The 26598-nt window shown below is 45.0% G+C and overlaps 1 protein-coding gene across 1 annotated transcript in view; it reads right to left on the minus strand.

Annotated features, from left to right (window-relative positions):
• SPRED2 (sprouty related EVH1 domain containing 2) overlaps positions 1 to 26598 on the minus strand; it is a 95466-nt gene that overhangs the window by 19990 nt on the left and 48878 nt on the right. The window contains exons 3-4 of the mRNA XM_073553779.1: positions 14321 to 14489; positions 11485 to 11549 (exon numbers count right to left, since the gene is read on the minus strand). Of these exons, the coding sequence (XP_073409880.1) occupies positions 11485 to 11549; positions 14321 to 14489 (234 nt within the window). The remainder of the gene's footprint in view (positions 1 to 11484; positions 11550 to 14320; positions 14490 to 26598) is intronic.

Raw genomic sequence — 26598 nt, forward strand, 5'->3', positions numbered from 1 at the left:
ATTCTAGCTTTACTAGCAGAGGGATACGGTGAGCGTCATGTTGCCTCCATCCTTAAAATTTTTAAGATGGCAGTCCATTACAACAAGGTCAAGCAGCAGACACTGGGGACAACAAAGCTACAGACCGGCAGAGGGCGAAAACGACTCTCTACTGACCAGGATGACCGTCATTTTAGTCGAATGTCACTCAGCAACCGCAGGATGACATCAAGTGACCTACAAAAGGAATGTCAAATGGCAGCTGGGGTGAAGTGCACGGCAAGAACATTTTGTAATAGGCTCCTAGAGGCAGGGCTCAAGTCATGTAAAGCTAGAAAAAAGCCTTTCATCAATGAGAAGCAAAGGAGATCCAGGCTGAAGTTTTCCAAAGACGATAAGGATTGGACCATAGAGGACTGGAGTAAGGTAATCTTCTCTGATGTGTCGAATTTTCAGCTTTGCCCAACATCTGGTCATCTAATGGTTAGACGGAGACCTGGAGAGGCGTACAAGCCACAGTGTCTTGCACCCACCGTGAAATTTGGTGGAGGATCGGTGATGATCTGGGGATGCTTCAGCAAGGCTGGAATTGGGTAGGTTAATCTTTGCGAAGGAAGTATGAATCAAGCCGCATACAAGGTTATCCTGGAAAAACAGTTGATTCCTTTTGCTCATCCAATGATCCCAACTCTGAGGACTGGTTTTTCCAGCAGGACAATGCGTCATGCCACTAAGCTAGGTCAATCAATGTGTGGATGAAGGACCACCACATCAAATCCCTGTCATGGGCAGCCCAATCTCCAGACCTGAACCCCACTGAAAACCTCTGGAATGTAATCAAGAGGAAGATGGATAGTCACAAGCCATCAAATAAAGAAGATCTGCTTAAATTTTTGTACCAGGAGTGGCATAAGGTCACCCAAAAGCAGTGTGAAAGACTGGTGGAAAGCATGCCAAGACGCATGAAAGCTGTGATTAAAAATCATAGTTATTCCACAAAATATTGATTTCTGAACTCTTCCTGAGTTAAAACATTAGTATTGTTGTTTCTAAATGATTATGAACTTGTTTTCTTAGCATTATTTGCGTTCTGCAAGTACTGCATTTTTTGCTATTTTGACCATTTCTAATTTTCTGACAATAAATACAAAATGTAGTGCTTGGAAATTCGAAGACATGTCAGTAGTTAATAGAATAAAAGAGCAATTTACATTTTACTAAAAAATGTATCTATAAAGAGAAAAATCAGACAAACTGGAAATTTTACAGTGGTCTCTTAATTTTTGCCAGAGCTGTATATATACATGTCTATGGATTGGCGTGTGTATGTATACATATTATGGCAATAAAAAAAAATATACTAGCATCACTATTAAATAGAAAATAAAGGGGAAAAAGTAACTATACCATTTTTTTCAAGGCAAAATGCTTCATCCAGAACACAATGCTAATGGGATTTTCTTATGGGTAAATTGGGTAAAATTTTAGTGGATACATAAATGCATGCCAACTATCTTCTATGTGTCAGGGCCTCTTCTACTTTTATTTTGGGGCCTATGATCATATTTCTTTTTAGAATTCAGAACGCCTTTGTGCAATACTCCGGGACATAGACTTGGGTCATTTTTAGAAAACTGCAGCTGCTGAAGCCAAAACAGCACAAACTGGAATAATAATATAAAAAGAAAAAAAAAAAAAAAGCTGTTGGAGAAAACAGGATGTTTAGTAACAGAGTTAATAGAAACAAAGACAAGTCACATAACAAGTGTCGCCTGCTGGAGCGGGTGATGTGGATACCATCTGAGGTCATTGGCGGGAGATGTGGGGTCGTAAACAAGCTTTATCCAGCAGGGGGTCAGGCGGACTACTTTGTAGGTTAGTTTGGCAGTCAGCTGTCGAGCTGGACATTTTGTTTTTACAATATTTTATCCATTTGTAACGTCAAGAAATAGTACTTCATACAATCCAGTCAACAGCGGCTTTGGCAAGCCAGATTGTGTATTTGGCCCTGATTAGAGGTTTAAGTCAAAATATATGGCACATTGATCAGATGAACTATTAGGACCCATCATGACCGCAGGGAAGCCTCATTGTTGTAAACTATAAAACACAGGTATCCGTTGCTCCTGTAAAGAAAAAAAAAGAGTGAGGCCCCCCTCTATTAGGTCAAAAAGTCTAAATGTGAAATAAACCCACGACTACAAATTCAAAGCTAAAAGAAAAAAATGAAGCAATTTTTGCAAACAATCTCGATTAACAGTACATTAACATATTGGGTCTACAATCTCTACCCCCCCCCCCCCCCCCCCGAAAAAAAACTTATTTTTCTTGTAATCACCGATAGGCTATTTGGAACGTGCTTTATTTCGAGTCTATAGCCATGAAAACACGAGTCTACATACAGTGGGGCAAAAAAGTATTTAGTCAGTCAGCAATAGTGCAAGTTCCACCACTTAAAAAGATGAGAGGCGTCTGTAATTTATATCATAGGTAGACCTCAACTATGGGAGACAAACTGAGAAAAAAAAATCCAGAAAATCACATTGTCTGTTTTTTTTTTTTCATTTTATTTGCATATTATGGTGGAAAATAAGTATTTGGTCAGAAACAAGCAATCAAGATTTCTGGCTCTCACAGACCTGTAACTTCTTCTTTAAGAGTCTCCTCTTTCCTCCACTCATTACCTGTAGTAATGGCACCTGTTTAAACTTGTTATCAGTATAAAAAGACACCTGTGCACACCCTCAAACAGTCTGACTCCAAACTCCACTATGGTGAAGACCAAAGAGCTGTCAAAGGACACCAGAAACAAAATTGTAGCCCTGCACCAGGCTGGGAAGACTGAATCTGCAATAGCCAACCAGCTTGGAGTGAAGAAATCAACTGTGGGAGCAATAATTAGAAAATGGAAGACATACAAGACCACTGATAATCTCCCTCGATCTGGTGCTCCACGCAAAATCCCACCCCGTGGAGTCAGAATGATCACTAGAACGGTGAGCAAAAATCCCAGAACCACGCGGGGGAACCTAGTGAATGAACTGCAGAGAGCTGGGACCAATGTAACAAGGCCTACCATAAGTAACACACTACGCTACCATGGACTCAGATCCTGCAGTGCCAGACGTGTCCCACTGCTTAAGCCTGTACATGTCCGGGCCCATCTGAAGTTTGCTAGAGAGCATTTGGATGATCCAGAGGAGTTTTGGGAGAATGTCCTATGGTCTGATGAAACCAAACTGGAACTGTTTGGTAGAAACACAACTTGTCGTGTTTGGAGGAAAAAGAATACTGAGTTGCATCCATCAAACACCATACCTACTGTAAAGCATGGTGGTGGAAACATCATGCTTTGGGGCTGTTTCTCTGCAAAGGGGCCAGGACGACTGATCCGGGTACATGAAAGAATGAATGGGGCCATGTATCGTGAGATTTTGAGTGCAAACCTCCTTCCATCAGCAAGGGCATTGAATATGAAACGTGGCTGGGTCTTTCAACATGACAATGATCCAAAGCACACCGCCAGGGCAACGAAGGAGTGGCTTCGTAAGAAGCATTTCAAGGTCCTGGAGTGGCCTAGCCAGTCTCCAGATCTCAACCCTATAGAAAACCTTTGGAGGGAGTTGAAAGTCCGTGTTGACAAGCGAAAAGCCAAAAACATCACTGCTCTAGAGGAGATCTGCATGGAGGAATGGGCCAACATACCAACAACAGTGTGTGGCAACCTTGTGAAGACTTACAGAAAACGTTTGACCTCTGTCATTGCCAACAAAGGATATATCACAAAGTATTGAGATGAAATTTTGTTTCTGACCAAATACTTATTTTCCACCATAATATGCAAATAAAATGAAACAAAAACAGACAATGTGATTTTCTGGATTTTTTTTTCTCAGTTTGTCTCCCATAGTTGAGGTCTACCTATGATGTAAATTACAGACGCCTCTCATCTTTTTAAGTGGTGGAACTTGCACTATTGCTGACTGACTAAATACTTTTTTGCCCCACTGTAGAAGCTGCATGCAAAAATCGATGGTATATTTTTTAATCAACAGTATTTAAAAAGTTGGTCCTTCTCTTTTAGTTGCACTGGGACAATACAAGAGGATTTTCCCCTCCGCTTCCCTGGGAGGAATTGAACGGAGCAGCACATTTGCTCTTCCACTCTAATCAAGTCTATGAAACGCATGAAAATAGCCAAGAGCCACCCTGGGCAATGTTCAGTGTCAGACTTAATAGTTCAGTTTGCATGTCGGATACATTTTCTAAATGTGGCTTTTGGTGGCGACACCAGCAGTAAGATAGGCAATAACTATTTAGGCTGGAAAATCCTTCCAAATAAATGCTATAAAATACCAGATATTACTGTTGGCCTTTTTCATTTAGTCCTGTGCAAGCAAACAAGCCAACCCCGTACAGTCTATACTATAGAATAAGCCAGATAATGGTACCATTACAGTGTACTGACATAATGGATACCCAGCAGGAGTGTTGCACCCACATGGACAGGTGTAAAGTTGCATTTTAGGAGGCGATACAAGTAGCTCTTTATTCTGTCCTAGCTATATGGTCCCACCTGTGTTTTCTTTGCTGTATTGGATTACATTTTTATTTTACCTCCATAAAGGACTGTGTGCAGCTAGCACTGAGTAAATAAAATAAGTCTTATGGAAAACATAATCCTGACAGCAGATTGCATTGTCTCTTCCCGGAATCCACCAACCCAACCGGCTCTTGCTGCAAAATTGGACTGGATGACACCCTTTCCTGCTTCACATGACTGTTGATCCTGTATAATTTCCTGCACCTTCAGGAAATCCTCCTGCTCAGGCTACAAATAACCTGGGCTTAGAGTATGACAATTATTCACGTATGCTATACAGTGAGATATGGAATTGGAAAGCGGATATGTAATCTGCTCTCCTGTGTTACAAAGGACAAGGCTGCTAAAAATTTCAACTGTCATCTACACTGAAGCCATGCGAACAATAAAAAAGAAAAATATTAAATGTGGTTGCGGTAAAATGCGGGTCATAGAGAGTTAAATAAAATTACACCTTAATATGATGTCTTATTCCAGAGAAAACCAATTCTTTCTTAATATGTAAATGAGCTGTTAAGATCTATGGGCCGGAAATAGATCTCCCTGATAATGACTGACACACTCCTGATCTAACTGCAGAGTTGTGCCTGAGTCTAACTAACACAGTATTGCAGAACTGAACTTTGTCACATTACAAATACGTTTGAGAGACAGATGTCCTCTCAGCGCTTCAGCTTCTATCTCACAGGCAGCCAGTGTGGATGGAGGGGCAGTACAGCAGAGCTGTACCTCTGAGAGAAGAGAGCTGCAAATGTGCCTGTAATGATAACATGTTTGTGTGAGTTTTAATCACACACTGCTCTGCAGCGAGATCATGAGAGCAAAATGATCAGCCATAGCATGTCTTACACTGGTAACTGATATACAATAGCTATTCAAAAACCCCAAAAAAAAAACAGCGTAGGGTAAACACGATAATTACAATTTGCCATAAGCAATTAGACCCCAACTAAAGGTCTTAACTTTTAATTCAAACTATTAAAGAAATCTGAAAATCTGATAAGCTAGTGGGTATCCACTATTAGGATATTGATACATTAATTGTCTAATCCTCTGGATTTCTCTCCAATATCCTATGTATTCTTATTTATTCCATAGAGTTGGTGCAGCCACTACCACTACTCTCATTAGGAATTTATACACACTCCACTAGCTATTAAAATCAACTCCTAGTCCTCCCCGACATGTTTCACCAGTTAAACTGGCTTCATCAGGTTTTGAGGCTGTATGGAGAGCCTGTGTATCTGTGACCGTCACACAGCCGCGACATATGCAGCTGCGGCGCTGGGCACCTGATTATCGGGAGCGCTCCAGGTATCTGGGTTCCCGCTTCAGCTATTCGGTAAGCTCTATTAGCGAGCCGAATAAGGAGGAATCCGACGATATTCGCTCATGTCTAGTTAGCACCTACTTGGCGGATTTTTTTTTTTATTATGGGTCTAAAAGCTAAGCACTAGATAACCCAGTTAACACAGACAGAGGAGGAGGCTGGCTAGCTATTGAAATGAGCAGCCAGCCCCCTTCGCACAGCGCTACAGCCACATGTGAACGCAGGAAATGTCTTGTGTTGTATACAAACTAGAAAAGGGCTTGCAGGGGCCCGGAACTTATAACTGAAGACTGGGGCACCTTTCAGATGTGATTATTGGCAAGTAACAAACTTACTCGTCTAAGCATAAACATTTTTTCCTCACTTTTTTTAAGCTGGACAATCCCTTAAAGAGGTTGTCCATTACTTTAGCACTGATAAGCTATCCTCAGGATGTCAACAATGTCTGATTAGTTGGGGTCCAACATCCAGCACCCTCTCTGATCAGCTGTTATCGGGGTCGGTGGCCAGAAATACTCACTTGCAGAGTTGGCAGTGGCCACCGCAGGGTACTACACTTCCGCCTCCTATTGATTTGAATAAGAGGTGGATAAGCAGTACCCTGTAGCGCCCACTACAGGACGACGTAGCAGCTCGGTAAGTGAGCACCTCGGGCCGGCAGCCGCTGCCACCAATAGCAGCTGATTGGTGGGAGTGCTGGGTGTCGGATTCCCACTGATCAGACATTGATGACCTACCCTAAGGATAGGCCATCAATACTAAAGTAGTGGACACCCAAATGAACAGACCCTAACATTTTTGTAGACCGGTCACTGAAGACAGCTTCTGCATGAGCTGGAAGCCTGGCTCACTGTCAAAATCAAGTTGCAGCCATCCAATGATAAAATAACGGCATAATATCCCTCACGCCTCACACGCTACTAGGATCCACCATACAAAATGGCCAATAGTCTAAAGGAGGAAAACGATGAGTCTCGCAAACAAGCAAAAAGATCTTCTGGCAGCGTAAGGCAGTGCTGTATACATAGAGTACATCCAATTTTAGGTCGCCATTACTCAAAAGATTTTGTGCGTGACTTGAACGAAATCCTGGCCTGACACACACACAAAAAGGCCAGCTCGGCCCCACTGCAAGTTTACTTTTTATGCTGTTTGCATAAGGAAACACTGGCCTATTCATGGAGCCTTCTGCTTCAAAGACTCCAGAGACACAGAACAGTGAGTTGCTTCATCAGCTTTAAGCAGAGAAAGACAATAGGGCTGAAATCTCACAAATCCAGGAGCGAAGCTGGAGATGTACAGGATGTTCCGAGAAGGATGTCTGGTGGGATCCTCACAACCACTGACTTCAATGAGAAGTCAAGAACCAATACTACCACCACCGGCATCAATCACTAGAAAAGTAAAAGGAAGATCTGCGGGATGGGCTGCAGATATTGTTGGTCAAATAGGACATTTATGAAGAAAAAAAAAAAAAGACAAAAGCTTACTTTCAGTCCAACTAATTATAAGCCAAGCTAATACAATTGCCACATTCCAAAATGTCCTGTGGATCGGCTAATGATGGGGTTGTGGAGATGGGACAGGTGCTTTTCCTCATCAATGTCCTAGTATTTATTATGCGTGCTTAATTATTATGTTTGGTCATATAGCGCCAACATATTCTGCAGCGCTTTACAGATATCATCAGTCACAATCTAAATTCCCCATCAGTGTGTTTTTGTTTGGAGTGGGGGAAAAAGTGAAGAATATTGAGGAAACCCAGACAATTACAGGGAGAACGTAAACTCCATGAAGATGTTGTCTTTGGTGGGATTTGAATCTAGGACACTAGCGTTATAAAGCAATAGTGCTAACCACTGAGCCACCATATATTGAGGTTTGATGAATGGTCAATTGGACCAGATAGCATGTATCTAAAGACCATCGCTGAACGCGTGGCTCACCTTTAGATCATTTATTCCAATTTCTAGCACACCATAAATATGATCATTTTATATACCCTAGAAGTCCCTCATACACTTTATATATCAGACAACTAACCAATCACCTGACCAATTGTTGGGCCATCAGCCATCACTGCTGCTTTTCCTGTACATGAGAAAGCCCAACGCTCCTGTGTCCTCCCAGACATCTCTGGAGACAGCTTCTCGCTTAAGGTCCCGTTACATTTAGCGATGCACCAGCGATACCAACAACGATACGACCCGGTCAGGATCGCTGGTGCATCGCTAAATGGTCACTAGTGAGCCGCCTAAAAGACAGATCTCACCAGCGATGCAGCAGCGGTTGGCGGTCGTCACTTACCTGTCACACGCAGCGAGGGTGACGTCTTCCGCCCGCGTCCATGGAGTCGCTCGTCGGCGCCAGCAGGAAGCTGACAATGAGAAATGGACCATCCCGTTCTCGCGCGATCAGCGATTTCCAGCGGGGGGCCGGGTCGGAGGTACGCATCACATGTAGCGAGATTGCTAGCGATATCGCTATGTGTGAAGGGGGCTTTAGGAGACCAAAAGGATGGCCAATTCGAAATCGGACATGCAGAATCCTTCCTTACCACGAAATCATCTTCTGGAGAAGGGAGTCGGGAGTCCCCCATATAAATTAGACTTGTCAGTCAAACCGGTGACTTTTGGTGAGGTTTACGAGTATGAGGGTCTTATGGCTATGGTCATGTGGAGCTTGAAAAAGCTGATTAATATCTCAATAGGAACCAACTTAAAATGTAAACCTTCCGAAAAGAAAACAAAAATAAGCAGAGTTTCTTGAAGCAAATTTATTTCTTTAAAAAAGTTTTGAAGAGTTTTTTTTTTTTTAACATACTGCATTTTGTGACCTTTTGATTTCACAACATCAAGGTTGGAGGAATCCTCCTCAAAGAAGTGACATATTTCTTTGCTTCCTGTGGCGAGGTTTTCATACCATTGTTGGAAAGAAGAAAAAAAAATGCTCAAAATACTTGTATGAACAGTAAAGTGGATTTATCAGTCAAATGAAAAGGATTATTCAAAGCATCCTTAAAGTGGTCTTTGATATGGATTTTGGAGTGGAACCACTTCAAAAAGATTCTCCTTAAGAAAAAAAAAAAAATCTGTGTGACCATACCCTATAGGGAACTCTGAGTTTTTAGGGGCATCTTTTGTTAACAATATTTATCTAATTGAGAACGAATACAAGGAACATCTTACTTTTTGGAGGTCTTTTCTGGCCCTGCATTCCACAAACCACTTAAGGATTTGAACGGACTTTAGGCAATGCTTCATTTCCCCTGCGGAGGCGTTGCTGGGAGATTAAACAATTTTTTGCAAGGTTCACAAAGGAACGCTAGTGGTTCTATGTAGGAAATTATTACAAACATCTAGATCTTTCTCAAATTCCCTCTCCAAAATGAAACAATAATGGCCGACTACGATGGAGAACGAATAAAACTAGTGAAGTGCCGGTTTACACGTCAGAGCTGGGAGTGGTAGAATTCAGAGGGGTTGAGAGCTGTGGAGGCAGCGTAGATCTAGGAGAGTGCTCCATCCCCTCCCCTATAGGGTCCCATAAATCAATCTGGCAGGTAACTGGGAAGCAGCTGCTAATGATAGCTTAACTCTGGAGCAGAGGAAGTCACCTTTTAACCCAGCCTGCTGTTGTTTGTCTTTTAAAACTGGGACAAAAGAACAGATGGGAAGAGAATGCCAACTGCTGAAAGAATGTGGTCAGCGAGGGCTAGGATCCTGAAAGGACCCTCTAACCCGCACCTCTCAGTGTCACCACACCAGGACCCCCGCTCTCCCCGCCTGCCGTGCACTTGCTAATACAAGCAGGCTAATGAATTATTGGTTAGTTATGCAGTAGTCTCTCTCTATCCTTTCAAGTGTATTTGATATGCCTGCTGAGGAAGAAAGGGTGTTACATGGAGAAGGAAGCGGATGACTCACTGATTCAACAATACAGATAATACGCTCCTCCCTTGTATTGCCTTGACCTTGGTTGATCTGACCATTAAGATCATGTTCACTTCAGCTTTTCAATGATTCATCTACTACGGTGGTGGAGGGGAAATGTGATGCGGCTTTACAGGCAGAAGCATTGTCATCTACTGCCGAGTTACCAAGTTTGCACAGGATTCCAGGCTGACTATAAAGGCTATTTACGTGGATAGTGTTCCCGCAGAAAAATCCTCAATCCAAGATCTAGCAAACCAATCAACCGATCAGTACTTAAAGGGAATCTGTCAGTAGGATCAGCCATCTATATAGGCATGTAGGTCATAGGAAACTGAATAAAACGATAACTTGATAGCTACGATCCGATGTCTTACTCCAGAGAAATCCACATTTTTCTTGGATGTAAATGAGCTGTTCATGGCCATGGGCCGGACACTGATCTACATGAGGATCTGCCTCCAGAGATTATGGTGATTGTCAGCGGTCTTACCAGTGTGAGACATGTAATGACTGACAGTCTGCTATCCTGATCGACATGTCTCAAACACTGATAACGCCTCCTTTCACTTAATATAAGCTCTGGAGGCAGATTCTCAGGGAGATCTGTGTCCCCATTCATAGATCTTAACAGCTCATTTACATATTAAGAAAACAGAGGATTTGTTTGGAGTGAACCATCGGATTGCAGATATCAAGGTATCATTTTATTGAGCTTTCTATGACCTACATGCCTATATAGACTGTTTTCAAGAGTTGATCCCACTGCCAGGTACCCTTTAAGTCCCCTCGATGAGTTTTTGATGCTGCATACTTTTACTGTACAAAACATGCAGGTGCGCTGAGCTTTAGGTGTGGATTTTCCCTATAGGATTGCATTTGATGTGGAAAATCCGCAGGTAAAAAAAAAAAAAAAAACACACATGCACACTAGGAAGAGTCCGCTGCAGAAACGCAAGTAGTCCACACATGACTATCAACGTTTTGTAAAAACCAAAATACCAGGAAGTGTCAAAAACACACAGCTTTATTTAAAACCTGACATACTAAAGAGACACAAAAAGTACAAAAAAAAAATTGATAAAAAAGGCAAGTAATTTAATTTACATAATAAGAAATTGTGCAGAAAATCTGCAACATCACAAACTCACTAAGTACTCACAGTGGGAAAATAGCCTTAAAAGGGATTTATAGCCAAATGATCATAAAACTTAAGGCTTAAATGGTGTAAAAAAAGGAAAGCAGTAACAGTCACAATTCCTGGTCACTCCCCCATCAATCCCTCGACCCCATGGATGATGTGTTGATGCATTTCACAGCTGAATTCCATAATCGGCAGCAGCGACGACTTCAGATGCATTGATGCGTCACCGCAACGACAAGGCGATTGGCTGCAGGGGTCACTTTTTAGGCTGCTGGGGGTGAGGTGAACTATTGCCATTTTACACCAATTTTTACAAAAATCTCACAGGGTTGGACAACCCATAAATACGCACGCTCAGCCGGATAGAGCGCTCAGGTTTTGAAAGCGCCATCTACGCTAATGAAGGCTAATCCAGGGGCCAAGCAATTTTAACAAGCAGCTTGCCAAGATGTTCCTTCCAGAACAAAAACGTATTTAAAACCTGGTAATAACTTACTGCAAAAACGTCATCATCTCCAAGCTCAGCTTCATTATGGATCGTGGAAGATGAAGTGGTGGATCCTAAAAAAACAAAAAGAAAAAGATTAAAAATAAATGACTTCTCAATGGGGGAAAAAAAATGTACAAGCTGAAATAAAAACACTCTTTTGCACCTTGTCTGTCTTCATTTCTGGCACAGAAAGAAGCAGATTTCTCGGATAAGGTATATTACAGAGTGGCTTATTTTCAGGTGTACGATTGATTTATGAAATAAAAAATTAAACCGACGGTTACTCATTAAGGAACAATCCTTCTCATTGCTAAACTAGGGTGTGGTATATATAGAACTACAAACAGTATTTTTTAGCAATCTGATACCTGCAGGGCAAGTCATGGCATACTGCCCAGTGTACACAAGTAACCCGAAATACAGAAACGGAAACTGTGTGAACAAGAACAAACACCACAAGGAAATGCACTTGTGCCCATACGACGTCTAAAGATTCCCTGACTTATTTCCGGATTCTTCTGCATTCATCACTTGTTGCAGCTGTGTTGAAAACATTTACTTCTTAGTCTATGTACACGGCAACTTTAAGGCCTGTTTCACACTTCCGTTTTTGAGCATCAGTCAAAATCCGCAGTTTTTGCGAAAAAATGGATTCGCCATTTTTTTTGGCGGATCCGTTTTTTCCCCATTGATTTGCATTACCGGCGGATCTTGACGGATGGCTATCCGTTGGATCCGTTTTTTTGCGGATCCGTCAATTTTTTTTTGCGTCCGCCGAGATGCCTGGACGGACCATGTAACGTTTTTTGTGCTGAAGGATCCGCATTTTTATAGTGCGCATGCCCGGAGGAATGATGTTAGGCGGAAATTTAACCCTGAAATCATTTCTGGCGGACAGAAAAAAGTCTCTCTCTCTCTCTTTCCCGGGCAGCGGTTCCTTTAAAATTCTTCGTTCAGCGGATCCGTCAAAAAAAAAAAAAAAAAAAAAAAAAAAAAAAAAAAAGGCTCCGGTGGCATCCGTTCACATCAGTTAGGAGCGGATCCGCTTTCCGCCTTTTTGGCGGATTTTAACTGACACAAAAAACTGATATGTGAAACAGGCCTAACAGTAACATTACAATCGTTGCATCTTTACCAACGGTGCTAGCGATGGCCAATGTGGTCGAGTTGAACTCCAGCAAGTCGGGATTTTTGCCGGTGATCTACGGATTTGGGCATTCGCTGTCCTTCGTTGCAAATTAACTAATCTCAATATGGTGATGTCGGGGTAAATGCACAGAGTATTTGGTGCAAATTTTCTGCATGAAAAATATACATTGCAATACAGTATGAGCTGAGTAGATGAGGAATTAACCCCTTAACGACCGCCAATACACCTTTTAATGGTGGCAGTTAAGGGTACTTATTCCTCAGCGCCGCTTTTTAACGGCGCCGAGAAACAAGGGTATAGCACCCCTCAGCGTCAGGAAAATCTCCAGGGTCTCGGCTACCCAACATGACTCGGGTCGGTATTTACTGTCCACAGTCATGTGATCGCCGTTATTCACACAAAAAAAGGTCTGAGTTTCCATTCATTTCTCTCTCCTCTGATGTGATCTAGCATATCTGCCGAGATCTGCCAGCCGGCACCCGCCAACACTAAGAGATTTTTCCTATTGGTTCATTTTGATCACTGTGATAGGGTCTAACACAGTAAACAAAATAAAAAAAATGGTAAATCAACCCCCCCCCCCCCTTTATCACCCCATTAGTTAGGGGAAAAAATAATCAGTTTTTTTATTTAAAAAAAAAAACACAAAAATTGAGCTTGGTTTGAGTTGGTACACATGCAGCATATAAATGCATGTTCACATGGCCAAAAAGCATACAAAATCTGCAAAAGACAAAATGAAAAAAACCCTGCTATAATAAAATAAGTAAAAAGCAAAAGTGCATTTTTTTTAAATTTTTTCCCATTCGGCAAAATTGGGGTTATGGTTTTGGGAGTGTTGGGGGTTTGGGCTGTTAGAATTGGAGTTAGGATTGTTTTTTTTTTTTTCACTGTATAGGCACATCAGGGGGTCTCCAAAAGCGAAATGGCGCCACCATCGATTCCATTTTTGCGTTCAAAAAGTCAAATGGTGCTCCCTCCCTTCTGAGCCCTGCCATGCGCCCAAACTGTGGCTTTCCCCCACATATGGGATATCAGTGTACTGAGGAGAAATTGCACAACAAATTTTGTGGTCCATTTTCTCTTGATACCCTTGTGAAAATAATTAAGTTTGAATCTAAATTAATTTTTTTGTGAAAAAAGTAAACTGTTCATTTTTTCCTTCCACATTGCTTTAGTTCTCGTGAAGCACCTGAAGGGTTAATAAACTTCCTGAATGTGGTTTAGCCCACCTTGAGGGGGTGCAGTTATTAGAGTGGTGCGACTTTTGTGTATTTCGCATCATATTGAGCCCCCAAAGTTACTTGAAATTTGAGGTGGACAGGAAATTTGCCTGTGTAAACATACGAACCTGCGTACTTCCATAAAGGAGGTATACTTCCAGGAAAATTGTGTTAATACTCAGAGCTGGCACCAGAAAAGATGAATTGGCCCTGGTTGACCTCCAATTTTGAGGAATTTGTGTTTACTCAACCTCTGTCATAAATACACGTAGATGACTTCGGACAAATTGGAAAAAAAAATAAAAATAAATAAAGGTTCATCCAGCTTCAGGGCTCTTATGGGATCACCAGCATTAAAAAAAAAAAAGAAAAAAAAAAAGAAAAAGGAACTGCGGAATGTGACGGCTCATGCGAGCTCCACACCCCAAGGCAAAGAATAGAAGGAATGCAGGTCTTAAGTTACATTTACCTTCTGTGAGGTCTTCAATTGCCTTCCGTACTCCTCTGTCAAAGGCTCGCGCATCAGCGGGACTCTGAAAGGTGAGACCAAACCTCCTGTCGTCAACAGACCAGTGGTGGAAAGTTGGGGTTGCCTTCTGATACACCAAGTCCTTCTTTAAGTAGCATTCCAGCAACACCTAGCAGCGAAAACAAAGAGAAGCATGTCAATATAGAACAGGCCTGAAAAAAAAAAAAAAAAGATAACGCACTTACTAACCGGACAGAAAATCAGAATATAAAAAAATCTTTAGAACGGTGATGTTTAAAGGCGCTCTCCATTTTTTTTTTTTTTTTTTTACATGATGACATATTGTTAGGAGGGTTTACTTGATAAGGGAATTTAAATTATCTGCCTGCAATTAGCGGTAATTTAAGGGTAAAACAAGGCAAAAAGTGTTTCATTTGTAACGCCACCGCTAGCAATTGCAGAAATGTAAGTATTGCAACATTATATATATATATATATATATATATATATATATATATATATATATATATACACACACACATACATACACACACACTATTAATATATTTTGTCCAGCATGGAAATTTAGGTAACCTTGAAAATTACTTTAATTGCGGAGAAAAAAAAAAAAAAAAAAAAAAAAAAACCTTGCACGCAAGTGGCTTCCCCAGTCTATTGCCCTGCGTTTATCTGCATTGATATCAGAACATACGGATTTGGAGTACAGATGATGGCAGTGAAGTTGTCAGCACCAGTCTCCTCCTCTCAGTGTTATGCTTATCAGAACAATCTCTTGCAAAAGCTTGTCCCCAGAGATAGTGAGACACAGGAGCTGAGCAGAAACTTTCACTGCAATCATCTGTACTCCAAATGAGCATACTATATCAATTTGGGTAAAAGCAGGCACATAGACTGGGGAAAAGCAGGGGTTGTAAAGCCAATTGAACAATATAAAAATTGGAAAATGAATGGGCTGATGCAAAAGATTGGGCACCCTTGGAGATTTGTGTGCTCTGATAACTTTGACCGAGGTTTCAGACCTTCAATAGCCTGTTAGGGTTATGGCTTGTTCACCATAGCTAGGAAAGGCCAGGTGATGCAAATTTCCCAGCGTTATAAAGACCCAGCCTCCTCTAACCTTGTGCCAAAAAACAGCAGCCATGGGTTCTTTTTATAATCTTCCTAGCACTCTGAAAATGAAAATGGTGGAGGCCCACAAAGCAGGAAAAGGCTATAAGATAAAACGGACGCCTCACAAAACAAACCCAAAGAAAACAAATACCCCCAAAAAATGGAATCAAAATATTTGCGGAACTTCGTCCCTGTGCAAATGGCAGTTTTAAGACCCCTTGCAGAGCTGCATTAAGGCTCCAGGGACGGAATAGGATTTTAAATATAAATATATATATATATATATATATATATATATATATATATATATATATATATATATAATTTTTTTTAAATTTAACTCCGAACAATTCTTAGATGCATCACAATTTACAGAGAAGTGGAGAAAAAAGGGAAAATGGTGTTATACTTAATGTTTTATTTAAAAAAATACCAATTGTTAAAATAAAGTTTTCACATAAAGCCATTTTCAAACCTCTGACATTCACAGTCCGAAATCGGACTACATTGCCATGAATGGTCACCATAATTAAGAGCACGCAAGTCACTTGAAACGTGTAGGCTCTCATTTATGTGACCTCTGTCAAAACAAATTGTTATTCAATAAAGAAGATTTTATGCTTTATTCCTATGGCTTCGCTAAAGATGTATTTTTGGTCTAACTCAATTATGACAAGTTCAGGTCTGGAGACCTGCATCTGGTCTGGACATGGTGGTGTGTGCGCAGACCATGGATGCTACGTGTACAACCGTGGATAAGAGGTATCATCAGGAGCAGACAGCTCCCCACTTCCTGGGGGTAGGTTTGCGTCATGTTGTATCATCAGGAGGGGACAGCTCCCCACTTCCCGGGGGGTAGGTTTGTGTCATGTTGTATCAGGAGCAGACAGCTCCCCTTCCTGGGGATAGGTTTGCATCATGTTGTATCATCAGGAACACACAGCTCCCCACTTCCCGGGGGTAGGTTTGTGTCATGTTGTATCATCAGGAGCACACAGCTCCCCAATTCCACGGGTAGATTTGTATCATGTTGTATCATCAGGAGCACAGAACTCCCCACTTCCCAGGGGGTAGGTTTTGTGTCATGTTGTATCATCAGGAGCAGACCGCTCCCCTCTTCCCGGGGGTAGGTTTGTGTCAGGTTGTATCATCAAGAGCACACAGCTCCCCTCTTCCCAGGGGTAGGTTTGTGTAATGTTGTATCATCAGGAGCACACAGCTCTCCACTTCCTGCTTCCCGGAGGAAATAATGAGGAAGGTGGCACTGCGCTCCTGAAGATTGTCAGCTCGAGCCGGCTGCAAGGCTGAGCAGTCAGCCCAAACTGTGCACACTCCGTAGCTGGAGAACACAGGCAGTATGAGAGGATAGCATTATGTCTGAGGCTGGAAAGAACATGGCTTGCAAGTAGGGATGAGTGGGCCAGAACTCCGAACATTGCAATGGACTTCCAGGAGAAGTCCGTGTTCTGCATTAAGCATCAGACACTAACTATCCGGTATGAACCCCGAACTTTTACGTTTGGGTTTGTCTATCTCTACTTGCAAGCAGTTACTTAATGGCTATACAGCTTGCGTGCTCCTAGTCTAGAAAACTGTCCGCCTCTGAGGTGGCTGGCAACCTTGGCGACCAGATGTAAACTAAAGAATTAAAAAGCCCTGAACTCTTGAGAAGGAAATTAACAAGATACCATCACACTGTCTGCTCCTCCGTTCCCTATAGGGACAGCTGCAGGGAGTGAGGAATTTATCAATGAATGGAAACCTATCGTTTACATCTTCTAAACAAATCTACGTAGCACCTTACATGTCCTGCAGAGTTAATTCTCAAAAAGTGCTCCTTATATTCATGATTGGCTGGCTCTCAGTGACTGATTGCCCCATCTCATCTTGCTATGTATATAGTTATGGCTGTCCATCCGTGACGGTTGGAGATTCAGCGACTCACTGATATCAAAGCCTCCTTTGTAGTAGTGCCTAACACAACTGCTTATCTATTGTCTATGGGTAAGGAATGGCAGCTCATTGTGCTCCTCTGTAGCTTTTTTTCCCAGGCATCTTTGTCAAACTTCTTGTTTTTATGGGCAACTTGTCAAACTATTGTGGGGTCAACATTTTTTTGGTGGCTCCCAGTCACAGCTTTCCTCCCATTTGTCTGCATGGACAGCTTTAAAATGTGAAAGTTTCTGGGCAAGGGAAGGGAAAAACCCTATTAAAAAGACAGAAAAAAAGAACACATTGCATGATGATGATGGTAAGGGCACCTCATGTCTTAAAAAGGACTGTGCAGAGAAACATGGATTTTTGTGATAACTCACCGTAAAATCCTTTTCTCCGAGACGCTCATTGTGGGACACAGATACTGTGGGGTGTATGCTTCTGCCGCTAGGAGGCTGACACTAAGTGAAAAAAAGAGGTTAGCTCCTCCTCTGTCGTATACACCCTCGCCCCTATTGCGGGCGGAACTCAGTTTGGTGCCAAAGCAGTAGGAGGACAACAAAGTCAGCCTTAATACAGGTACAACATGTCCAGAAAAGGACCACCCTTACATCACATAAATAAATGCGTATTAACTAAACAAAAACAGAGCCAACTGGCTAATAGGGTGGGTGCTGTGTCCCCCAATCTCGGAGAAAAGGATTTTGCGGTGAGTTACCACAAAAATCCATGTTTCTCCTTCGCCTCATTGGGGGACACAGATACTGTGGGACGTCCTAAAGCAGTCCCTGGGTGGGAGATTGACTCACCGATCCAAGCGACATGCAACTCTTGTTTAAAAGGTGTGCCACCGCTGCTTGGAGAATCCTTCTACCCAGGCTCGCATCCGCCGAGGCCTGAGCATGGATATTATGTTTGGCAAATGTGTGCAGGCAGGACCAGGTTGCTGCCTTGCAAACCTGTTCCGTAGAAGCCTGGTGCTGAAGCGCCCAAGAGGCGCCCACTGCCCGGGTAGAATGCGCTCTGATCCCTGCTGGAATCGGCGTGCCTCTGATGCAGTAGGACTCCTGAATAGTCAAACGAATCCATCTGGCTATGATCGATTTTGAGGCAGCGAGTCCCTTCCTGCGCCCTTCGGGGAGCACGAACAGCGTGTCCATCTGACGAAAGGGTGCCATCCGCGACACGTACCTCTGGAGGGCTCTTACCAGGTCTAACGTGTGAAGAGCCTTTTCCACACGGTGCACCGGTGGTGGACAAAATGAAGGCAAAACAACATCTTCATTAATGTGAAAAGAGGACACGACTTTCGGCAGAAAAGGAGGGGCTGGTCTGAGAACCACCTTATCCTTATGGAAAGTGAGGAACGGAGCTCGGCAGGATAGGGCCGCCAGCTCTGATGCCCACCTGATGGAAGTGATGGCCACTAGGAACACCACTTTCCAGGAAAGGTACCGCAAAGAGATATCCTGAAGCGGTTCAAATGGAGCTTCCTGCAGAACATTTAGGACCATATTAAGGTCCCAGGCGTCCATAGGCGCCTTATAGGGAGGTACCAAGTGGGAGACTCTCTGAATGAAAAGTCTTCACCTGCAAATTGGTAGCAATTCTGCGCAGGAACAGGACGGATAAGGCCGATATTTGTCTCCTGAGGGAGCTTGGGGCAAAGCCCGAGTCTAATGCTCTACAGACTGAGCTATCCGGGCTCTCTAAGCCCGACTGGAGAAAAGCCAAGATGTTGGGGATCGAGAATCTCAGCGGAGAAACACCGTGGCCTCGACACCAAGCAAAGAACACCTTCCAGGTGTGGTGGTAAATTCGTGCTGAAGCAGGCTTCCGGGCGCTAATCATTGTAGCGACCACCTCGCTCCCGAACCCTGCCTGGGTTACAATCCAAGTTTCAACGGACATGCCGTCAAACACAGGGCCCGAGTTCGGGTGGCAAATCGGCCCTTGAGACAGTAGATCTGGGCGCTCTGGCAGGCGCCAAGGAACGTCGGCGAGCAGCTGCATTAGATCTGCGTCCCACGCTCGACGGGGCCAGAAGAATCTCAGGCCCCCCTTCCGTCTTGATTTTTTTGATGACTCTCGGAAGTAGTGGCAGTGGGGGAAATAGATGTAGGAGGCGAAACTGGTTCCATGGCAGAACCAACGCGGCCACCGCGAATGCTTGCGGGTCCCTGGCCTGAGCGACATTTGTGGGCACCTTGGCATTCACTCTGGAAGCCATCAGGTCCACATCCGGAGCTCCCCACAGTTGACAAATCTGCTGAAAAACTTCGGGATGTAGAGACCACTCTCCGGACGCAAGACCCTGCTGGCTGAGAAAGTCTGCAGCACAATTTTCCATGTCCCGGAATGTGGACAGCCGAAATCACTGAGTGGTTTACTTCAGCCCACTGAAGAACGAGCCCCACCTCGCACATGGTTGCTCTGCTGCGGGTGCCCCCTTGATGATTTATGTAAGCCACCGCCGTGGCGTTGTCCAACAGGGCGGCCTGTTAGAAAGTGATGAAACTTCTGCAGAGCCAGCCGAATTGCTCGTATCTCCAATAAGTTGATCGGGAGGCGTGCCTCCTGTGGCGACCACCGTTCCTGGGTAGTGTGATGGCGAAACACGGCTCCCCCACCGAGGAGATTGGCGTCGGTTGTCATTACCAGCCAGTGATCTGGGGGGAAAGGTTTCCCCTGGGCCAGAGAGGAACTGGTTATCCACTATCCGAGCGACTGCCTGACTTGAGAGGACAGTCGGCACCGCCGATCAAGCGTGAAAGGATTCTTGTCCCAGGCTGACAAGAGGGCGTGCTGCAGGGGGCGAAGGTGGAACTGAGCGACAGGTAGCGCTTCCATTGCTGCCACCATTTTCCCTAGAATCCTCATCCCGGATCGGATGGTATGAGGGACTGGTTGGCGAAGTGTCCAGACTCCCTGCCGGAGAGCTAGCGTCTTTTCCTGAAGGAGAATTACCAACCCTCGGCAAGTGTCCTTAGATCATTCCTAGGAAGGAGATCCTCTGAGCTGGCACAAGAGATGACTTCTTTGCATTGCCAGCCATCCTAAGCGGGCAAGAGTATCTAGCGTGATGTTGACCTTTTCCTCGCATGCCCGTATTGACGGGCCCTTGACCAAGAGGTTGTCCAGATAAGGCAAGACGACTATGCCTCGAGAATGCAGTGTGGCCATGACAACTGCCATAACCTTTGTGAACACTCTGGGAGCCATGGCTAGCCCGAAGGGTAGCGCTACAAACTGAAAATGTTGATCATCGATGGTGAAGCGTAGAAACCTCTGATGAGGAAAAATGGGAATATGCAGATATGCGTCATGGATGTCTATTGAGGCCAAGTATTCTCACTGCTCCATGGCCAATATGACTGAACGGAGAGACTCCATCCGGAAATGTCTGATCCTGATGAATTTGTTCAGAAGCTTCAGGTCCAAAAGAGGCCTGACAGACCTATCCTTTTTGGGAACCGCAAAAAGGCTGGAATAGAACCCCTGAGCTCTTTCGTGTTCCGGCACTGGAACAATGACTCCGCTGTGCTCGAGCGATTTGATGGCTCCCAATAGAACCCTTGCCTGGGTATCCACCATGGGAAGCCGGGAAAAAAAAATCGTCTTGGAGGATATCTGACATTCTATTTTGTAACCTGAGGCCACCAATTCCTTTCCCCATGCGTCGTGAGCGACACTGAGCCAGACGTGGTGAAACCAGAGTAGGCGGCCGCCCACCTTGCCGGTGTCGTCTGGTAAAGGCCTCGAGTCATTTGGCGGACGATCTTTGGGATATGGATCCCCTTGATCTGGGCTGCTGAGTATGCATTCTCCCCAATGGGTTAGCTCTATATGAGACCTATCGCTCCCTATCCTGGCTGGGGCGGACTGAGGCGGCGGAATTGGCCGCTGTAGTCCACCCGGGGTTGCGAAAGGCCCGAAAACGTGCCTGAAAACGGGTGACGAAAAAGCGTTTTGACCTTTTGTTGAGGGAGAAAAGTTGATCCAACTTCTTCCCAAATAGGTGGGTGCACTGATACGGCAGGGAAGTCAAGGACTTCTTAGAAGTAGAATCGGCTCGACATGTCCTTAACCATAGGGCTCTTCTGATAGAAACTGCATTAGCGACAGCAAGTGCCGAGCAATTGTCCGCATCCAAAGATGCATTGATTACATAGTCTCCGGCCATCGCCATCTGACCTGCGAAATCTCTGCAGGTAGATCCTGCGCGACCTTGTTTAATGTTTCTGACCATGATGTCATAGCCTTGGCTACCCAAGTTACTGCGAATGAGGGAGCGAGCGCTGACCCTGACGCCTCCTATACTGAGCGAGCTAAGCTCTCTATAAGGCGATCTGTGGGATCCTTAATTGAGGAAACACTAGGGACGGATAGCAGGGTCTTAGTGGCTAGGCGCGAAACCGGAGGATCCACCATTGGGGATTCCATCCATTTTTTACAGAGGTCCGGAGCAAACGGATACCTTGTGTCGAGTGCCTTTTGACCCGAGAAACACCTGTCTGGACGTTTTCTGTGCCGCTGCACTATGTCCTCAAACTCCGGGTAAGAGGAAAAAATTCTGTGCGGGTGCTTCACTTGCTTAAATGCCACTTCATGCCCCGTAGCCGCTGAGGGATCATCCTCAATCCCCAAGGTCTGATTGACGGCTTCAATGAGGCTGTCCACTCTTTCACGTGACACTGGAGTATCCAGGTCAAGGGGCTCGTCTGAGTCGAATTCTGAGGTCTGCTCGCTATCAACCACTGGTGACGGGGAGCGAGCAGCAGAAACTACGGATGCCAAGGCACCGGATGGACTGGACGACACAGTGTGGATTAGTTTCCCTCGGGTCTGCCTGGAGTGAGCGCGGCTCCTGCAGGAGAGAGGCTCTTGTGAGGTGGAGGTCCCCTCTAAGGCCGGCGAGCCACTGTCCCTGCCCCCATCTGAGGCCTGAAGGGACTCAATTGCATGAACTGTGACAGTGATAGGACCCACTCTGGGGGGCTTGGCACATTGGTCGCGGTCGCAGGGGAGGACGGACACAGTTTCTGTTAGGCGTCGGGTTCCGGGCGCTGCACAGCGGGAATCCCGAGCCTTGTCCTCTGCAGTCTGCCCACACCAGCATTGTGGGTTCGGTCGCAGGGGAGGGCTCCTGGGCGCGTTTGGAGTCGCCGGCTTTGCATAATTGCTTGCTCTGCGTCCGCGGAAACGCAGCCGGACAAGAGATGCATGCTGCTTCTTCAGACATGCTGTATCTGTCCGCTGCTGGGGATAGGGGGAAAGAGGTAGCACCTCGTTTTCCCTGTGGTCTCCCGGGCAGCACTTACCCCAGTCCTGTGCCCCCCCATTCCTGGACGCCTCCGCACAAAAATCGCGCGCCACCAGCTGTGGGGCGGACCGCCAGCATATAAACCAGTCCAGGGGCGGGACTTCCGGGTCTGCAGCCTAGCCGCGCTCCGAAGCCGGGGACTAAATTTATCCCCCGCCGCCCAGGCCTGGGGGGCGAGCCGCCGGAAGTGACGCATGGCCCGGAGGCGGAACTTCCGGTCGCGGCCTGGCTTCGGCCTCAATTTATCCCCTGCCCGCGACGGGGGGGGGGGGGAACGACTCCATGGCGCCACAAAAAAATGGCGCTACTTACTGGCGCGGGTTTCTCCGCACCGCTCTGCAGCCGCTGGCATCTGACAGCTAAGGGCTCCAGCCCTGGATCTTCGCCGCAGGAGCCCTCCCAGGCCCTCTCCTCACTGACGATCCTCTTCAGCTTCCCAGCTCAGGTATGTGAGGGGGCCCTGACAAAATAGGACAGTGCAGGCACCCTAGCTCCATCTAACCCCTTCAGGGGGTGAGGAGAGGGACCGTCCGCCACCTTGCAGCACCGCAGTCTAAGCATTGGTGGAGCAGTGGGGGCCGCACAGACTAGTCTTGTGCCTCTGTACAGCCCATGGTTTCAATACCTAGGGGGTGGTCAGGGCTAAGTCCGGCATTGTGTCCCACATTGCGGGAGAGGATACGTGGAGGGACACTCTCACGTGCTCGCCTGTTGATGGTTTGGGGAAATCGGACCCTTTCAATAGGATCCGTTGCCCCTGTCTCAGCTTCATAAACGGTAAAAATAAAATAAAAAAAGGTCTGGGGAAAATGGCCCAGATATGTCCCACGGTGCGGGAGAGGATACGTGGAGACGATACCCAACACGTGCTCGCCCGTTGATAGTTTGGGGAGATCGGACCCTTTCAATAGGGTCCGTCGCCCCTGTCTCATCTTCATGGGAAAAAAAAAAAAGAAAAAGTCTGGAGCAAATCCAGACGTGTGTGCCTCCATGGACACTAAGCAAAAAACTGAGTTCCGCCCGCAATAGGGGCGAGGGTGTATACGACGGAGGAGGAGCTAACCTTTTTTTTCACTTAGTGTCAGCCTCCTAGCGGCAGAAGCATACACCCCACAGTATCTGTGGCCCCCAATGAGGTGAAGGAGAAAACAAGCTATCCATCCACATGAGACGGTGATAACTTATTGATCGGTGGGGTCCGATGGGTGGGACCTTCAGAACAAGGCATGCTCCACCGCCGCTCCATTCATTCCCTATGGAGGCGCTGAGTGCCACGCTTTGACGTTTCACAGAGAATGAATGGAGCGGCAGTCGAGCTCTAGTTTGTAACAAGGATAAAAACGCCCTGTTGTGTCGATCAATGCAGATGCCGGCGGTCAGACCCCCAGCGATCAGCCTGCAGACAGGCAATAAAGGGGCTCTCCAGTGAAAACAAGTTCAGCACTGCAGAACAATCATAGTAAATGACGAAGCAAGAAAGGAACAACACACAGCAGCAAAGAATGGCTACAGGCAAGAAAAATACTTGCTCCTGCTATAGGTTAGGTTACTAAATAAAGGATATTAAAGGTGGGGTGTGTCAAGTCAAAATCACTCGCCCTTAGGGTTCAACAGCAGCCCACACCTAGGGTGTGTGTAATATTCTGGTTACGTTCTGACACATGAATAATCCTGAAGGCAGAATTATACTTTAGCCCTTCTACTTAGCAGAGATACCTTTCTATTATACTGCAAAACACACAAACTATGTACAAAGTGCTGACACGGATCTCGCTGGGCACGCATGTGTCGTGCGGCACGTTGTGTAACCAACACCGGAGGACAAGACGCTGTATAGAGGAAAAACAGCCCAACGCTTTATCAGTGTCGCATTCTGTTCTATGACAGTTTAGAAGTCATTTCTGGTGCAGATCGCACCCCGTATACAGCGCTAACGATCCTTACTGGTCTGCCTGGCGCTCCGAGCAGCAATCCAAAAATAGGATTTTACTGAACCCGATCTGGACATAAACCCCTGTTCACACTGTGCCCTGCGGGTAGTTCTTTATTTATGGGGCGCCTATGACTTGAGGGTCATTCACCGAGATGGAATTATTGTGTTTTTACTGGCTTTCCCACACAGTTGAGCTCCTAAAGAAAGGAAGTTTTTATTGTATGGGCTACATATGGAAACTATAGGCTGTATTGCTCCATACATCAGAAGACATACCAATAGTGAATTTATATTGTGAGCCCCAATGGGGACAGACAATATACCAGGTCTGTAAAGCGCTTTGGAATATAATGTTGAAATATAAGGGATTAAAAAAAAATTGCAAACCACTAGTGATGAGCTAATAAGTGCCTTCGGTGTGCTTGAAAAACATGTTCGAGTCCCAGCGGCTGCATGTTTGTTAGACAATCCCTGCATGTATTGCATCTGTCAAACAGCTGGGGGGACTCAACATAATATTCGAGCATGCCGAAGACACACTGTTAGCACCCAAGCATGCTCAGATAACACCTCATCCCAGCATGTTCGCTCATCACTACAAACCACATGTTCAGTCATACACACGTACGTCTACACAGGACTAACATGGCCAATTTTCCAAAGCGGATTTGCGCATTACAGGAAATGGAAGTTTTGAGAACTCTCATCCACATGTAGAAAAATCCACACTGAAGATGGACCTACGCTGCAGATTTGCAACTTCAATTTAGGATGTGGATTTTCACAGCGGATTACATCCCTTGCAATACAAAGGTTGAATCTGTAGCAAATCTGAAGCATTTGGACACAGGTGGTTGTACCCCAAATGTAAAGTGGACAGAATCTAATTACCTGTGGGATACCCACTCCTGTGATCGGTGGGGAACTCAGGCACCAGAAGAGAGCAGAGATCGCATCCGATCAAGTCAACAAACCACGGTGAATGGATTTTTGCACTCTCCATACTGATCCAATGACCATACACCAATACAGAACACCCCTCTGCATGCAAAGTACTTTTCATCTTTGACCAATCCAACAGAAAACTATGGAGTCCGTTCTGGAATCTGCTCCCGCCCAGGGTGTCACTAGCATGCCGACAGACAGAATACCCGTACACATAGGAGGGAAGCGCTTCTGTCTCTCGGGTCGTGTAGTAAAGCTAAACCAAAGATATTGCCGTTTAGGTCATAGAGGTACAATTTCATGAATATCTCCAAAGAGATGTGCCGATGTAATAGCGGTCCTAGCCAGCTGGCCACCCCAACGCATATCCAGACTCAATAGCAGTCTTCCATGGCACATCACTTTGGGGGCCATAGAGGGAGGCACAAACCTGCGTCTCTACGACCTACAGAGCCAAGTATTCTGTTTAGTGACACTATGACGCAACAGATTCCAAACTGGGCGTGTAAAACGCATTTATACTATGCGGATTTCTGTCTTCGCTGGAACTACAAAGGCAACATGAAACGTTCGAGACGTTTCATGATCTGCACCGTGTGTATGAGCACATGGCCCGATCCATAGAGAATCACTATCTTATCCGTATACCGGACCCAAGAGGGGACACACAGCAGTCCAACCTGTACAACTACTTTTTTTTTTATTTAATCTATGACATTTTGGCCGCATCCTGATAATCTGCTTTGCTTGTCTGCTTGATCACTTATCTTCTACTTTGTATATCCTTAGAGTGAACATTACTCTGCATAACTTTATTTTTTGCATATAGTTGTTGATATTTCAGACTTGAAATGAGTGTTACTTTTTCTCATCTCCTTCCACCTTGTTTCACCTTTCTCTTGGATGACTCACTTTGTGTTTAACCTCGACTTGCCTTATCATATATGTACTAATAAAGTTTACATATTTTTATGTACAGACAGCACTTTTTTTGGCCATTTACTTTTTATG

This window comes from Dendrobates tinctorius, unplaced genomic scaffold (assembly GCF_039654945.1).
Source record: "Dendrobates tinctorius isolate UK_male_01 unplaced genomic scaffold, ASM3965494v1 ptg000203l, whole genome shotgun sequence".
In the NCBI taxonomy this organism is placed as follows: Eukaryota; Metazoa; Chordata; class Amphibia; order Anura; family Dendrobatidae; genus Dendrobates; species Dendrobates tinctorius.